Below are 17,217 nucleotides of genomic sequence, written 5' to 3' on the forward strand. Positions count from 1 at the left end.
TTTATGTTATCCAATGACTTTGATCTTATCTGGCTTATTAATTCGTGTATCAGTTGAAGTAAATGTTTTTTTTTTTTTGGAGAACTTAGGAAATCGGTTTTTGGCAATATTGACTCTTGTAAGTAATTTTTATTTACTGATTAAATTTCTAATAGATAGTATATAGTTGTAGATCATTTTAAAATATTTTTTATCTCAATAATAATAATAATAATAATAATAATAATAATAATAATAATAATAATAATACATGTCATTGATAAGCGCCTTTCAAAACTCTCAAGGTCACTTTACAGTCACAAGATAAGTTTTTCTGTGGGTGAGCAGCGGCAGCCACACGCGCCAGCCTTCACTCAACCCAGAAGTAACTCAAATAGATAGAAAGCTAGCTAGCCAACTAATAGATAGCTTATAGATAGCTGTTAGGTAGCTACCTAGATAGCTAATAGATAGCAAGTAGTCAGCTAGACAACTAGTAGATAGCTATTAGATAGCTAGCCAAATAGCTAGCCAGATAGCTAATAGATAGCCAGAAAGCTAGCCAGAGAGCCAGCCAGCCAGACTGCTAATAGATAGCTTAAAAATAGCAAATAGATAGCTCGGTAGCTAGCTAGATAACTGTGCTCTTGTATTTACGTTAGAAATTGCATTTAACTCATTCACTGTCAGACAAATGCAAAAATATGTCCACTGCAGTGCCAGGGTTATTGACATTGTCACTTGAATTCCAGGACCTACAAAATATTGAGTTTTAGGACTACATAAACATTCAATACAGCGTTAGAAACTTTAGACTCTCTTCCTCCATCAGTTAATTCCTAAATTATATGGGTCTGGGGTTATCTGAGCTTGAAATGAGGGCAGCTGTCCAAAAATACAATGCAATACATAGAAATATAGGGCTTTAAATGCAGCTGAAGTTGGAACAAAACACTAACATGAAAAAAGGGAAAATGCTGCCTCCTGGTGGAAAAGAAAAAAAAAACATTGTCAGAGGCCATGGCCAGCGCTTTATCAGCACCCAAGCATGAAAAAACAAAACCCGAAAAAATTGGGGAATGGCGCTCTACGTCATATTTTTAATTCCCAGATACATTTGTGAATGACAGTGAATGAGTTAACAACAATGTGCATCATCCTTGGGGGTTTATGAGAAACAACAACAACAACAGCATGATTTCTTCACAAGTGAGGTTGTGGCTTGGCATCGTCAACAACTGGAGGACGCTGGCTCTGCCTGGGAGGGAGCAGGAAGCAGGAAACATTCCACATTTCCTCAGGCAGGATGTTGCTCTCCTCCAAGAGGCATCCTGGAATCCAGAATCTCAAAGGCCTCGCATCATCCATGTTGACGCACAAAAGTCCAGAGAAAAAAAAAGACCGCTCAGCAAAAAGGAAATATGATGACTGACATATGAAGGATGGCATGGATGATAATAATTCTGGCTTTTGGATCAAAGCAAATATACTGCTTGTGTGTGTGGGGGGAAAGGGGGAGCTTTTCTGCTAGGCCTTCTCTGCTGGCCTAAAAATATATGAATCACAGACTAAGGACGCCTTCGCAATCAGTTCTGGGGGCCTTGTAGCATCAAATATGTCAATCAAACTGTTGCTCTAACCAATCAGATTTCGAGTTGCCAACCCAAGGTCTGCTTTTAATTTAATTATATAATTCTTTTATTACCTATTATTTTATTCATTAATTATTTCATGGCTTAATTATAATACTTACATTATACAGTATTTAATAATACATAGTACATATGTACGATTATTTGCACTCGAAAACACTGCGCGGGTTTATTTTAAACACGGAAATGAATGTATATCTCTGTTCCCAGACGGGCTATTTTCGGTGTTACACACAACAATAACACGGGGGTTCAAAATGACTTGGAACGTTTACGGCTTGCGTCTGATAGACTTAGCTTGGTTAGTTTTGTCTCTTTCTTTCTTCGCGGCGCTCTGGGCACACAAAATAGGGAAGCACTTGCCCGTGAAATATCAAACGTGTTATCTAAACGTCCTTTTCCAGGAACTGGTTCGATACGGAAAAACTAAAGAGAATCTCAAACGCAAGGACTGGCTACGCACGTTTGACGTTCCGAAAAGGTAGACTTTTTTTCTACCATACATTTAAAAATGACGGATTTTCATATTAAGCCACTTTAAATCGTTTTCTTTGGTCACTTAGGTGGTTTTGGCACTTTTACGCCACTTCGCTCGTTTGGAATGGTCTTCTGTTGGCTTTCAGCCTAAATGTGACTCTACGGCAACATATGTATCCCAAATGGCTGACTGGTTTAATTAATATTATATCTGGGTTATCACACTCAGAGCAACAAGGTAGAATCATTAAATACTGTTGTATACATCCGATTTTGCATGCAACTTTCAATATGCCTATTTATGGATACAACATGATGCATTGGATCATCATTAGTGTTTCCGATAGATGATAGGATATGATTTCATATAGTTTTAAAGGACAACCGAGACCACCGGACAAGTTGTGTCCATAATTTGTAAAATCACTTCAAATGACTTCTACTGAGCGCTTTTTACAAAGATTCTACCACATATTCGACACACAATGCATTTTGGGTACTTTGTTTGGTCTGAAAACATCGTGTTGTTGGCGAAATTAGAAGGAAAACTAAATAAATAACGCAATGGTGAATCGTTTTGTGTCGCAGCCAATTGCGTTAACACGCATAAAGAATGTGTAAGTTGACACAAATTCCCAGCGGACAAATCAGCCATTTCCAACGGAGCTTGTACGCCATCTTGTGCATTTTCTGGGCGCTACATTGGAGTCCAGACGGCTCGAATTGATACGGAAGGACTTCTTTAATCGATTGCAAACATTTATGCTTTCCTCTTCAGAAGTATTTGAATCATATTCATAACTGGATGAGTAACAAGAAAGCATCTTCTCTGAATCTGAACTCTCTGAAGCCATTGTTTTGATTCTGGAGCAAGGCAGTGTGTGACTAAGAGTGACGTCACGAACAAGGGGGCGGGACTTTCTGAATCTGCCTAGTTCCGAGCTCATTTTGTGGAAGTTTTGGAACACTAAGTCATTTTTATTAGTGTTTTGCATTTGACTAAAAATAGTTAGGAAACAAAAAAATGGTGTCGGTTGTCCTTTAAATCATATAGCGTGTGAAATATGCCTCGGATTATCTTGTATGTTGTTGTTTGCTCACATAGCTCCACATGTGAGTACGGTGCTGCTGCAGATACTGGTGTGGTTACACTCTCTCAGGAGGCTTGCTGAGTGTCTCTGCATCAGTGTTTTTTCCGACGGCGTCATCCACCTGGTGCAGTACGTCTTCGGCCTGGCCTACTACCTCCTGCTGGGGTTCACAACGCTCTGCTCGGACCGCCAAACTAAAGGTCAAATTGATCCTCCAATATTCGACTCATCCGTGTTCTGCTTGATTTTTCACGTATGTTGTGATTTATGCTCTGACGATTTTTAGCAAGTGGACCTCTATTGTCACAACTAGAGTGGTGTCATGTTGCTGGAATTGTACTTTTCATTCCGGCCTCTTTGCTGCAGCATCAATCCATGGTGCTTCTGGCAAGTTTCCGTATTGGAAAGTCAGGTGAGCTTGTCTCAGGTTTTTGTGAAGTGCCTTTTTTTTCATAAGACAAATAACACTATACAGTGATACCTTGGTTTACGAACCCCTTGGCTTATGAACTTTTCGGTATACGAATGTTAAATTTATGAAAATTTTACCTTGGCATACAAACTTTTTTTCGGGATACACACGGAGCTGCCACAATGAGTGATGTGTCGTTCGCGAACGAGCCCGTTCTTCTAACAACAAAATGGCAGCCGACTGTTTTTCTCCTCTATTCCCCGCCCCCAGTCTTCGGTTAAAGCCACGTGATTGGTCAAGAACGCAGCAGTGAGGGGGTGTGGGGTTTACAGATAGAGAGTGAAGGCCTTCTCCAAAAAGAAAATGGCTGCCGATTTTTTTTGTCCTCTCTTCCCCGCCGCCAGTCTTCGGTTAAAGCCATGTGATTGGTCAGTGAGGGTAGGTGGTTTAAACATTAAAGAGACAGGCAGACGACAGTGAGAGTTTCAACTTGGTTGGTTCAAAGGCAGAGTGTAGACTGCAAGGTTAAAATATCCCATCAATCAGGCTCCACAAACAAACTTGATGCAAAAGCTATCAACCCACCTAAACAGAAGACAATTGATGAGGGACTAGATAAAATTATCACGGAGAAAGCACCTACAAGGGATCATTTCTCAAGATGGTAAAAGAAGAACGTTACGTCCCTCATCAAGTGTTTAATGCTGATGAAAGCAGCCACTCCATTCCATCAAGCCATCAATGACCATCACAAAGGTAAATAAAACGACTTCATTGTATTATACAGTACAGTTTATTTCTTTAATTATAATACCATAGCACATTTAGTATACATAAAATAAGGTATATTTTGTGTAGTTTTAAGGCATAGAAAATTAGAAAGTAGAAAATTGTGTCTTATTGCGACCTGGGAACAGATTATTCTCATTTTAATGGTTTCCTATGGGAAATTAATTTTTGGGATACACACTTTTCTCCTTACACACTCTGTCTGGGAACCAATTAAGTTCGCAAGCCAAGGTATCACTGTACCTGTACTATATTAAAACACACGAAGCAATGAAAGTTTGGTGACATCTGGTGGACACTTCGCAAAGTCCATTTTCTGTGTGGTTTTTATTTGTACAGGAAGGGTAGAGACGTTGACTCATCAGATGCCAAAGGGCGGCTGCTTTGAGCTGGTTTCATGCCCCCACTACTTCGCCGAGCTGCTTATCTACATCTCACTGAGTTTGGTGGCCGGCGGTCTTTCGCTCACCTGGTGGTTGGTCGTCCTATACGTGTTTTTCAACCAGGCGCTAGCCGCCTTGCTCTGCCATGACCACTACATCAACAAATACCCATACTACCCAGCGCGCAGAAAAGCATATATACCTTTTGTGATGTGATCGTAGCAACCAGTGTGTCTTCTGTATTTTATTTTATCTCTTGAAGTCCAAAGAACAAAAAAAAAACACAATAAAAATAAAATAACACAATAATATGACAACAAAAACACACAGTCATTGAATAATAAGCACTTTCTGCACCGTCTTTGTTGTATGAAGCAGTTCTACATGAAACAGGAGAGGGTCAAAGCATCCTTTTCACCAGTGGATCAGGGACATCATGGTGAATTGTGCACGTCTGCTACAAGCTAAATGTTGAAAGCAAACACCAAGTTGTAGCATTAATTGATGAAAGAGCTTGTCTCACATCTCCTGTCCCGCGTAAATCCGCTTCAATTCCAAGCTGCAACAGTTCCATATACGCATCGGCGCTCTGATTTCTTCTCAATGTTATATTATTCACTTTATGTTATTTTATTTATGTTCACTTATTTCATATTTATGTATTTATGTTGATTTATTCAGTCATTTATATTTATGTATATCCGCTAACTTTTTGTCATGAGTTTCAGACACTGATAATAGTCATCGGCAACATTCAAATAAAGTAAAACTACTTACCATTTGATGACAATGCCTTTACGACAACAACAATGCTCTCATCTTTACATTAACAGGCGGCGCTACAGGCTGTTTAAAGGTTAAAGCCACATGTGAACCACAATGAGAGTCATTATTTTTTTTACTTCAAATTTGAAAACTATTCATTTTTCGTGCGCTCTATATGTAATATGTAGAGGGGATTAAACATTCTAATGGCTTCCCCAAATTCCAGAGAAGAAACTGTAACTACAATGTAAATTCATATTTGCCTGTCTGCCTTCAGAATACCGAATAAAATGCCCCTCGGTGATATATTTAAAAAAAACTTCGAAATAAGCGGACAACGCACCAGTGATGTGTCGTTCGCGAACGAGCCGGTTCTTACGGATGGATCTCTGAAGTGAACGAAGAGAGCCAGTTACTAACAAAGTGTTGGAAATGGGAGCCGACTTTTTTGTCCTCTATTCCTCGCCCCCAGTCCTCGGTTAAAGCCGCACCTGATTGGTCGATATCCGTGGTAGAGGAGGGAGGGGAGTATTACAGACACGCAGCAGTGAGGAGAAGGGGGCGGTGACAGGTGGACAAATGTTATCACATTATGCTGTTATTATTATTCAATTATTATATTTTTTACTACTTGGTATGATAGCATTATTAATATGAGAAGCAAATTAGTGACAGCTGATCATCAGACCAGAGTAACCACAGGAAAAGTGAAAGTTAGTGGATGCTCTCTGTGCACATATAAATCATGCCATCTAAATAAAATTATAGTGTATTTTTTACATGAGTAATTCGCTTTTCACATAATTTTACATGGTTTTTGGTAGTTAGTTAATTTAAGCAACAAACAAACAAACAAACTGAGGAGCCATAACAGCCGAGCTTTTTCGTGAGCCGAGCCAAAAGAACCGGTTTTCTGAAAAGAGCCGGAATAATTCCCATCACTACAATGCACTGCGAAGGTTTTCACTTCCTCGTTTTTTTTTGGTTGACGCTTCACATCATCCAATCAGTGAGCGATAAATCTAATTAGAACCGCCTTTTTTAGTGCGTCAGGTTTAGACTGACCAATCTCAGCGCTTCTGTGTCGACCACGCTGCAGTAAAACGAGAACAACTTCCTCCGGAGACCGTCGCGTTGTAACATCGACTGCAATGACTTCTTAAACATGAAATTACAATTTTTGGCTGCTACCTGTGGACTATAATTCTTCGCCGCAGGGTTGAAGAAACACGAGCGGGTGGTAAAAGGTGCCACAAAACAAAAATACGACCAAGAAATGCCCCTCAGAGTCTGCGGTCGAGATGGACGGGCAGCTGGGAGCTTCTATCTCTCGCTCGCCTTGTCGCTCTTCTTCGTGGTGCTGGTCGAAACTCTTCCCGAAGAAGCAAACGCCGTCAAGGAGCAAATTATCATCGAGGTAATTTATTAAAACTAATAATGATTTAACAATCGTGAAGAAACCTGTTTTTAAGCCAGGTTTCTACCGTCAGCGTCCATGCGTAGCCGCTACATGCTAACTGAGACGTGTCAATAAACAGTAGAGGGCTTGGTGAGCTAGCCATAACATGAAGTTTTCGTTCTACATTAAGTCGCACTACACGAATATACCACTAGAGGAGTAAATATTTGAGTTTAAAAATTAATTTGATGTTGACTTGCGAGGGAGTTCCATGTAACATTTCCCCTGGTGTTATACCCGTCAAATGTAATGCAATACACTACAGTAATCCTGTCGCAAATTAGACAAAAACAATCATCATTTGCATTTTTTGTGCCCTTTGTTGTCGTCAACGACCTGTTTAAATAATTAAGTGGTATAATAAATGCTAATTACAATTGTATTTGGAAACAATCATTCGATGTGTTCTAAAATACTTTTTCCATTTGCTATTGTGGTACTTAATTGGATTGACATTTAAGAGTTTTACAGTGATGAAATTTACATTTCACTGCAGCAAAGTTATAGAAGAAAAAGGAAAGGAAGATGTAGAAAAACAATATAGATGAGCTGCTCGAAAGGCAGCCACTGTCACGGCGCCATCTTGAAGTCAGAAGAACAAAATAATATTACAACACAAAGATACAATCATTTAATCTTAAACTCTTTCCGTACCCTCTTTGTTGTACAAAGCAGTTCTATATGAAATAGGAGAGGATCAAAGCGTCCTTTTCACCAGTGGTTCAGGGACGTCATGTTGAAATCCGCACATCTGCTACTAAAAGCAAACACGAAGCTGTAGCATCCATTGACAGAAAGAGACTGTCTCACATCTCCTGTCCAACGTAAATCCGCTTCAATTCCAAGCCACAACAGTTCCACATACGCATCGGTGCTCTGCGCTGACGCTCCTTTCTTCTTTACTTCTTGGACTGCCATTTTAAAAGGGAGTGTTTCTCATTTCATTTTTGCTATATGCTGAATGAAACAGAAAATATTTCATGCTCCTAAACTCTCACACCCGCCCTGTGTGCAGTGATACCTTGGCTTACGAACTGAATTGGTTGCCAGACAGAGTGAATAAGGTGAAAAGTGTGTATCCCAAAAATTAATTTCCCATAGGAAACCATTAAAATGAGAATAATCCGTTCCCAGGTCCCCATAAAACATAATTTTCTACTTTCTAAGCCTTAAAACTACACAAAATATAGCTTATTTTATGTATAATAACTGCGCTATGGTATTATAATTAAATAAGTAAACTGTACTGTATAATAAGGTCGTTTTATTTACCTTTGTGATGGTCGTTGATGGCTTGATGGAATAGAGTGGCCGGTTTCATCAGCATTAAACATTAAACTTCTTTCACAATCTTGAGGAATGATCCCTTGTAGGTGCTTTCTCTGATATTTTTTTCTAGTTCCTTGGCTTGTGCGGGTTGTTTTTGGAGCCTGTTGTTTTGGGATATTTTAACCTTGCAGTCTACACTCTGCCTTTGAACTGTCAAAGTTGAAACTCTCACTGTCGTCTGCCTGTCTCTTTAATGTTTAAACCACCTCCCCTCACTACTGCGTTGTTGACCAATCACGTGGCTTTAACCGAAGACTGGGGGCGGGGAATAGAGGACAAAAACAGTCGGCTGCCATTTTGTTTTCGAAGAACGGGCTCGTTCGCGAACGACACATCACTCATTGAGGCGCTCCGTGTGTATCCCGAAAAAAAGTTTGTATGACAAGGTAAAATTTTCATAAATTTAACGTTTGTAAACCGAAAAGTTCGTGAGCCAAGGGGTTCGTAAATGGAGGTATCGCCGTATTTGGAATCAAGTCGGCCATTTATTTGTGTTATTTTTCACCCTTGACAGAAAAAAATCAGTGCCCCTCCATTGGTCCCAGTGGTGAAAGAGGATGAGTCAAGCAAAGGGAACCTCGGATTCATCCACGCTTTCGTTGCCTCCATTTCCGTCATTATCGTGTCCGAGCTGGGTGACAAGACCTTCTTCATCGCCGCGATTATGGCCATGCGGTACAACCGGCTCACCGTGCTGGCTGGCGCTATGCTAGCTCTGGGGCTTATGACATGCTTGTCTGGTGAGTTATGTTGTGGAACTTCTCATCAAGGATGTCAAACTCATTTTCAGTAAGAGACACTTCGTAGTTTTCCCCAAGGGGTTGTGAGCGCTTCCACGCTGTCACCACGGCAACATCCAGATGTTCATTTGGGCTTTACAGCTGCTGCATCATTCACATGATTATTATTATTATTAGCTATCTCTTAGCTCGCTAACTTTCTATCTATTTGAGTTACTTTCGGGTTGAGTGATTATTAGCTAACTCTTAGCTAGCTAGCTTTTTATCTATTTGAGTTACTTCGGGGTTGAGTGATTATTAGCTAACTCTTAGCTAGCTAGCTAGCTTTCTATCTATTTGAGTTACTTCCAGCTATCTAGCTGGCTTCTCGCTAGCTATTTGCTATCTAGTTAGCTATGTATTAGCTATATAGCTAGCTAGCTAGCTAGTTTTCTGTCTATTTGAGTTACTTCCGGGTTGAGTGAACGCTGGCGCGTATGGCTGCCGCTGCTCTCCCACAGATAAACGTATCCTGTTACTGTAAAGTGACCTTTAGAGTTTTGAAAGGTGCTTAAAAATGAAATGTATTATTAATATTTATTATTATTATTTTTTTTTTTTCTTCTTTCTTGAAAAAGTTGTCGGCCTCCCGGGCGGAGACATTTTGTAAGTTGTCCGCCCGACGTAAAAGTTGCACGCCCTGGGCGTCCGGGCAGACGTTATTTCAGACACTGATGAATACAAATATTCACCTTTGTTGCATAAAAGATTTTGTTGAGTAGCTAAATCAACTGGCATTTTTTTTAAATCCCACTTTTTGTCTTGGATTGGATTCGCCTATATTAGTCTCGGAGTAGACTACATTTCAAGTAAGCAAAGTTCTGGAAGGAAGAGGAAAGGAAAAGAAGAAGTAGAAAAACAAAATACAGGAGCTGCTATAAAGCTAGCCACTCTCGCTGCGTCATCTTAAAGTCAAAAGAAAAAAAACGAAATAACAAAATAATATGACAACACAAAGACAGAGTCACTTTCTGTACCCTCTTTGTTGCATGAAGCAGTTCTCGATGAAAGTGGAGAGGATCAAATGATCATTTTCACCAGTGGATCAGGGACATCATGGTGAAATGTGCACGTCTGCTACAAGCTAAATGTCGAAAAACAAACATGAAGCTTTTTGATTCCTTTGTGCTTCTTTATGACTAATGTCATCCTCTTTTCCTTTCACACGCCACAGTGCTGTTCGGCTATGCCACCACCGTCATCCCCAGAATCTACACCTACTACGTTTCCACTGGCCTCTTTGCTATTTTTGGCGTGCGTATGCTGCGCGAGGGCCTCAAGATGAGTCCCGACGAGGGCCAGGAGGAGCTGGAGGAGGTGCAAGCGGAGATTAAAAAGAAGGACGAAGAGGTGTGAGTCCAAAGGATTTACTAAAACTGACATGGGTGGTAAAGCACAACTTTTCTCAATAAAGTTAGAGTTGCTGAGTTGTTCAGCAAGTAATCGAAGATAGATGATGATGATGATTATTATTATTATTATTATTATTATTATTCTTATTATTATCAGTAGTAGTAGTAGTAGTAGTAGTAGTAGTAGTAGTATCATCATCATCATCATTAATAATTATAATAATAATGTAATTATTATTACTAATATTATTATTATTGTTATTATTATTGATATCATTAGTATTATTGTTATTATTATTATTGATAGCATTATTATCATTGTTACCATCATAATAATAATAATAATACATTTTATTTCAAGCGCCTTTCAAAACACCCAAGGACACTTTACAATAAAAACAATAAAACAAAGCACATAACAATAAAACCATAAGTAAAATGATACATAATAAAATACTATTACTATTATTATTAATTACTATTGATATAATAATAATAATAATAATAATAATAATAATAATTATTATTATTATTATTATTGATATTTTCATTATTAATGTAATTGTGATTATTATTACTAATATTATTATTATTGGTATTATTGTTTGTATTGTAATTATTATTATTGTAATGATTATTATTACTAATATTATTATTGAGATTTTTGTTATTATTATTATTATTATTATTATTATTAGTAGTAGTAGTAGTAGTAGTAGTAGTAGTAGTATCATCATCATCATTAATAATTATAATAATAATGTAATTATTATTACTAATATTATTATTATTGTTATTATTATTGATATCATTAGTATTATTGTTATTATTATTATTATTGATAGCATTATTATCATTGTTACCATTATAATAATAATAATAATAATAATAATAATAATACATTTTATTTCAAGCGCCTTTCAAAACACTCAAGGACACTTTACAATAAAAACAATAAAACAAAGCACATAACAATAAAACCATAAGTAAAATGATACATAATAAAATACTATTACTATTATTATTAATTACTATTGATATAATAATAATAATAATAATTATTATTATTATTATTATTATTATTATTATGGATATTTTCATTATTAATGTAATTGTGATTATTATTACTAATATTATTATTATTGGTATTATTGTTTGTATTGTAATGATTATTATTAGTAATATTATTATTGAGATTTTTATTATTATTATTATTATTATTATTATTATTATTAGTAGTAGTAGTAGTAGTAGTAGTAGTATCATCATCATCATTAATAATTATAATAATAATGTAATTATTATTACTAATATTATTATTATTGTTATTATTATTGATATCATTAGTATTATTGTTATTATTATTATTGATAGCATTATTATCATTGTTACCATTATAATAATAATAATAATAATAATACATTTTATTTCAAGCGCCTTTCAAAACACCCAAGGACACTTTACAATAAAAACAATAAAACAAAGCACATAACAATAAAACCATAAGTAAAATGATACATAATAAAATACTATTACTATTATTATTAATTACTATTGATATAATAATAATAATAATAATTATTATTATTATTATTATTATTGATATTTTCATTATTAATGTAATTGTGATTATTATTACTAATATTATTATTATTGGTATTATAGTTTGTATTGTAATTATTATTATTGTAATGATTATTATTACTAATATTATTATTGAGATTTTTGTTGTTATTATTATTATTATTATTATTATTACTAATATTATAGTTATTATTCTTGATATCATTAGTATTATTGTTGTTATTATTGGTAGCATCATTATTATTATTATTATTATTATTGATATTTTCATTATAATTATTATTGTAATTATTATTACTCATATTATTGTTATTGTTGTTATTATTGCATTATTATTATTATTGTTATTGTAATTATAATTATTGTTATTGTAATTATTATTATTATTATTTTATTGATTTATTTTATTATTATTATTTTTTTATGTAATGGAGGATAAATTCTCCCCCTACAAATCAGCAGGAGAACAACTGAAGATCTCTCACTCTCTTGATTTTTATTTTTTTTCTTGCTCAGCTGCAACGTTCCAAAATGGCCAACGGCGCGGCGGATGTTGAGGCGGGGTCCGGTTCGACTTTGCCGCCGTCATCGTCCAGGTGGCACAAAATCATCTCGCCCATCTTCATCCAGGCGCTCACCCTCACCTTCCTCGCCGAGTGGGGCGACCGCTCCCAGCTCACCACCATCATCCTGGCTGCCCGCGAGGTTCGGAATCGAAGGCTTATTTACAAATGTGCCAAGTCTAAAAATGTGCTTTGCAATAATATATTCTAGGAATAAAATAATAATGATTATTGGGTTGTCTAAATAATAATAATAATTATATAATAAATAATAGAATTAATAATAATCACCATCATCATCATCATCATCATCATCATCATCATAATAATAATGATGAGACATTCAATTTATAAGCGGCTCTCAAAACTCTCAAGGATTTAGCAGATCTCTTTGATCTGTTTTAATCTTTTAACTTTAACGGACAACCGACAACACTTTTGTTTGCTAACTGATCAGAAAAACATTTTATAGCATCTAAAATACCCAAAACACGCAAGATGATATTTTTAGTCAAACGTAAAACACCAATAAATTGAGTTTAAGTGTCCCAAAACTATTTCAGAATGACCCCGGAGATGCCGAGTTTCAGAAGGTCCCGCCCCCTTCTTCGTGACGTCACGCCAAGACGTCTTGCCTTGCTGGAGAATCAAAACAATGGCTTCAGATTCGGAGAAGATGCTTTCTTGTTACTCATCCAGTTATGAATATGATTCAAAGAGTTCTGAAGAGGAAAGCATAAATGTTTGCTATCGATTAAAGAAGTCCTTCTGTATCGATTCGAGCCGTCATGACTCCAATGTAGCGTCCCAGAAAATCCACAAGATGGTGCACAAGCTCTGTTGGAAATGGGCTGATTTGTCTGCTGGGAATTTGTGTCAACTAGTATCAAATAGTAGTCTTGGTGCAACACACAACGATTCACCATCGCGTTATTTATGTGTTCTCCTTCGAATTTCGCCATCAACATGGATCAACATGAAGTTTTCAGACCAAACAAAGTACCCAAAATGCATTGTGTGTCGCTTTCTCGGTGAGGGGCGTTCCTTCCGTGACGTCACATCAGGAATCGTCACCAACTCAAAAACAAGACTTCCTGAATATTCAGCGCGAGTCTTAAAACGTAAAATATAGCTATATGCCGTGGAATCTTTGTAAAATACGCTGAGTAGAAGTCATTTGAAGCGTTTTTACAAATTATGGACACAACTTGTCCAGAGGCGTCGGTTGTCCTTTAAAAGAACTTCAAGTTAGCAGTAGCTTCGGTTCCATTTTAAAGTTCCTTGCAGGATAACACCAAAAATGCTGATGCACCATGTTTGTTTTAATCCGCATTGTGATGAAATAATGAAACCCACTACATCACGTCTCCTTTTCAAATCCAAACCAGGATCCATTTGGAGTTGCTGTGGGCGGCACGCTGGGACACTGCTTGTGTACGGGCTTAGCTGTGATCGGCGGCCGGATGATTGCCCAGAAAATCTCCGTCAGAACAGGTGAGACCATGTCGTCGTCAAACCTGGAAGGTTCAGGGTTATACAGTAAAGTCTCGTGATATCGATATCGGTTATATTGATAGTACTGCATGATACGATACTATTTTCATTTCCCGGCAAATTCCTAGTCTTTTATGTATAATTAGTTCCCTTTAGTACGATACCGGGTTATTACGGTAATCCGGTTACTACGGTGCCCTTTTCATCTCCCACCAGCCATTTTGCTCCGCTTATATCGATACAAAAGCAGTTTAAAGGACAAGTTGTGTCCATAATTTGTAAAATGGCTTCAAATGACTTCTACTGAGCGTATTTGACAAAGATTTCACCGCATATAGCTATATTTTATGTTTCAAGACTCACGCTGAATATTCAGGAAGTCTTGTTTTTGAGTTGGTGACGAGTCCGTACGTGACGTCACTAAAGGAACGCCCCTGACCGAAAAAAAAGACACATTGTAGCAGTCCTTTCATCACATCAATGTATTTTTCTGTACTTGTTTGTTCTGAAAACCTCGTGTTGCACCAAAAAGCCGCCAGAAGAGTGCGACCAAGCTCCATGGAAGGAATTTATCAGCCTGTGTAAACGGGCTGATTAAGTCCTCACAGGAGCTTGGACGCCGTTTTCTGCCTCTTTTTGGGTGATACATGTCCCCCCAATGTTGCCTCAAAATGGCACGGAATAAATTCTTTAATCGATTGCAAACATGTATGCTTTCCTCTTCAGAACTATTTGAATCATATTCATAACTGGATGAGTAACAAGAAAGCATATTCTCTGAATCTGAAGCCATTGTTTTAATTCACAAGCAATGCAAGACGTCTTGGCGTGACGTCACGAACTGGGGGCGGGACTTTCTGAAAATGCCCAATTCGCAGCTCAATTTTTTTTTGCAGATTTTTGACACTTTAAGTCATTTTTATTGGTGTTTTGCATGTATTTTAGATGCTATAAAATGTTTTTCTGATGTCATCGGATATATCTATAGTCCGGTTATATCGATATTTTTTCCGACTCAGGAGAATATCGATATAACGAGACTTTACTGTAATCTCATTGCTCTTCGTCTGCTTTTTTTTCTAGTCACAATCATCGGTGGGATTGTCTTTCTGGCATTTGCCTTTTCCGCCCTTTTCATCAAACCCGACGCTGGACTGTAAGAGCGCCATGAAAGGACTCTTGAGTGTACATTACGCTATCTGGTAGTCGCTGTAGAGAGATTTTTACTGTATTGACTGCGTGTCAGAAATCCCGGAGTCTCCTCCCCATCAAGGTTCGAGGTATTCTGGGAGTTGTCCGAAGGAAACGGACGTTACTTAACTTGAAGTATTTGATTCATCACATTTTTTTAATGTGTAACTCAACAAGCGGCACGTCTGTAGCTTCTGTGGTGATTTTTTTAAATTCTGTAATAGGTGTGATCAATTTCCCTTTTTGATTTGTCTTTTTTTTCCTACTGTAATGGGACACAAATGTTTAATGGTTGCTATCACTCCACAATGTTTTTTTTTCCGCCCATATTCTATTTATTTAGTTTTATGTTCCTTGAGGGAGGTGTTAAGAAAGCGGTAGCCAGGAAATATTTTTGTAAATGTATGATGAGTCAGCTGTGAAATGGTGTAACACGGCGCAGAAAATGAATCATTTGATTGAATGCCTTTTAAAGTGGAATTGGTCAATAAAAAAAAAATGTTTTCCTGTGCTGCGTGAAATGGTTAATATTTTCACAAACTCATTATGCCATCTTAAAATTATTTACAAATTGTTATGTGAACAGAATGAATTCATATGGGTAATGTGAGACTTGTGTGGTTGGATTTTTTTAAATCTCAATTAGGCGATTTTCTTGAATTTCAATTCCTCAAAAGTAGATTATCAGTTGTTTAACATTTAAAGGGCAACTGACGCCTCCGGACAAGTTGTGTCCATAATTTGTAAAATCACTTCAAATGACTTCTACTGAGCGTATTTTACAAAGATTCCACGGCATATAGCTATATTTTACATTTTAAGACTCACACTGAATATTCAGGGAGTCTTGTTTTCGAGTTGGTGACGAGTCCGTACGTGACGTCACTGAAGGAACGCCCCTGACCGAGAAAGCGACACACAATGCATTTTGGGTACTTTGTTTGGTCTGAAAACTTCATGTTGATGGCGAAATTAGAAGGAAAACACATAAATAACACAATGGTGAATCGTTGTGTGTTGCGCCAAGACTACTATTTGATACTAGTTGACACAAATTCCCAGCAGACAAATCAGCCCATTTCCAATGGAGCTCGGGCATCATCATGTGCATTTTCTCGGACGCTACATTGGAGTCCTGACGGCTTGTATTGATGGAAGGACTTCTTTAATCGATTGCAAACACTTATGTTTTCAGAACTATTTGAATCATATTCATAACTAGATGAGTAACAAGAAAGCATCTTCTCCGAATCTGAAGCCATTGTTTTGATTCTAGAGCTAGGCAAGACGTCCTGGCGTGACGTCACGAACAACGGTCATTTTGAAGTAGTTTTGGGACACTTGAAGTCATTTTTATTGGTGTTTTGCATTTGACTAAAAATATCAGCCTGCGTATTTTGGGTATTTTAGATGCTATAAAACGTTTTTCTGATGTCAGTTAGGAAACAAAAAATGGTGTTGGTTGTCCTTTAAGATATGAGTTTTAATTGCATTTGTGAAATGTAATTTAAACTGGAATTTAAAATGTTTGTGAATTTGATAAAGTTTGCATCTTTCAATCAGTTGCAAAAAGGTTAAAATGTGGCAAAAAAGTTCTAATTTGAACATTTTAAGAATCGAATTGATGTGATCCTTTTACGATTTACATACCTTGGGGAATTTGTTTAAATGATATTTTTGGACAGGTGTTGAAAAATTCCTGACCTTTAATTCCAATGTTTTTTTGCGTAGAATTATTGGGAACGTGGCTATTTGCAATAAATAAATACATAAAGTGAATGGGGGAAAATATTTTGTATTCATGATTAACACCGCCATTTTCTACCACTGTATGTGGGCAACAGGTGGCATCGCAGTTAAACATTCCAGCAATAACTCGTTTTACTTCACGTACAGCATGTTTTCAATAAATTTCCAC

The 17,217-nt window shown here is 36.9% G+C and overlaps 2 protein-coding genes across 3 annotated transcripts; both read left to right on the forward strand.

Moving 5' to 3' along the window:
* Window positions 1-1,856: 1,856 nt before the first annotated feature.
* Window positions 1,857-5,575, forward strand: srd5a3 (steroid 5 alpha-reductase 3). 2 transcript variants are annotated; one of them, XM_089000893.1, is made up of 5 exons: window positions 1,857-1,932; window positions 2,036-2,112; window positions 3,214-3,399; window positions 3,486-3,611; window positions 4,740-5,575. In XM_089000893.1, the coding sequence occupies exons 1-5, from the start codon at window positions 1,889-1,891 to the stop codon at window positions 4,997-4,999; spliced, it is 693 nt and encodes a 230-aa protein (XP_088857019.1). In that variant the 5' UTR covers window positions 1,857-1,888; the 3' UTR covers window positions 5,000-5,575. The 2 variants fall into 2 exon arrangements, with proteins under 2 accessions (XP_088857019.1, XP_088857018.1); XM_089000892.1 differs by adding an exon at window positions 2,195-2,346 and having other exon boundaries at window positions 1,873-2,112; window positions 4,740-5,567.
* A 1,067-nt stretch (window positions 5,576-6,642) lies between these two features.
* Window positions 6,643-15,909, forward strand: tmem165 (transmembrane protein 165). The gene is made up of 6 exons (XM_089000238.1): window positions 6,643-6,965; window positions 8,851-9,076; window positions 10,290-10,465; window positions 12,568-12,756; window positions 14,003-14,108; window positions 15,192-15,909. The coding sequence occupies exons 1-6, from the start codon at window positions 6,825-6,827 to the stop codon at window positions 15,266-15,268; spliced, it is 915 nt and encodes a 304-aa protein (XP_088856364.1). The 5' UTR covers window positions 6,643-6,824; the 3' UTR covers window positions 15,269-15,909.
* The last annotated feature ends 1,308 nt before the right edge of the window (window positions 15,910-17,217 follow it).

Source organism: Hippocampus bargibanti, linkage group LG07, assembly GCF_051943395.1.
Source record: "Hippocampus bargibanti isolate YZ-2025 linkage group LG07, ASM5194339v1, whole genome shotgun sequence".
NCBI classification, from domain to species: Eukaryota; Metazoa; Chordata; class Actinopteri; order Syngnathiformes; family Syngnathidae; genus Hippocampus; species Hippocampus bargibanti.

Bases quoted from the DNA above. Each gene is read 5' to 3' on its own strand.
- srd5a3 (XM_089000892.1), top strand. From the start codon at position 1,889: ATGACTTGGAACGTTTACGGCTTGCGTCTGATAGACTTAGCTTGGTTA. The intron at 2,113-2,194 runs GTAGACTTTTTT...TTGGTCACTTAG, and splicing joins ACGTTTGACGTTCCGAAAAG to GTGGTTTTGGCACTTTTACG. The intron at 3,612-4,739 runs GTGAGCTTGTCT...TTATTTGTACAG, and splicing joins TTTCCGTATTGGAAAGTCAG to GAAGGGTAGAGACGTTGACT.
- tmem165 (XM_089000238.1), top strand. From the start codon at position 6,825: ATGCCCCTCAGAGTCTGCGGTCGAGATGGACGGGCAGCTGGGAGCTTC. The intron at 12,757-14,002 runs GTTCGGAATCGA...AATCCAAACCAG, and splicing joins TCATCCTGGCTGCCCGCGAG to GATCCATTTGGAGTTGCTGT. The intron at 14,109-15,191 runs GTGAGACCATGT...TTTTTTTTCTAG, and splicing joins GAAAATCTCCGTCAGAACAG to TCACAATCATCGGTGGGATT.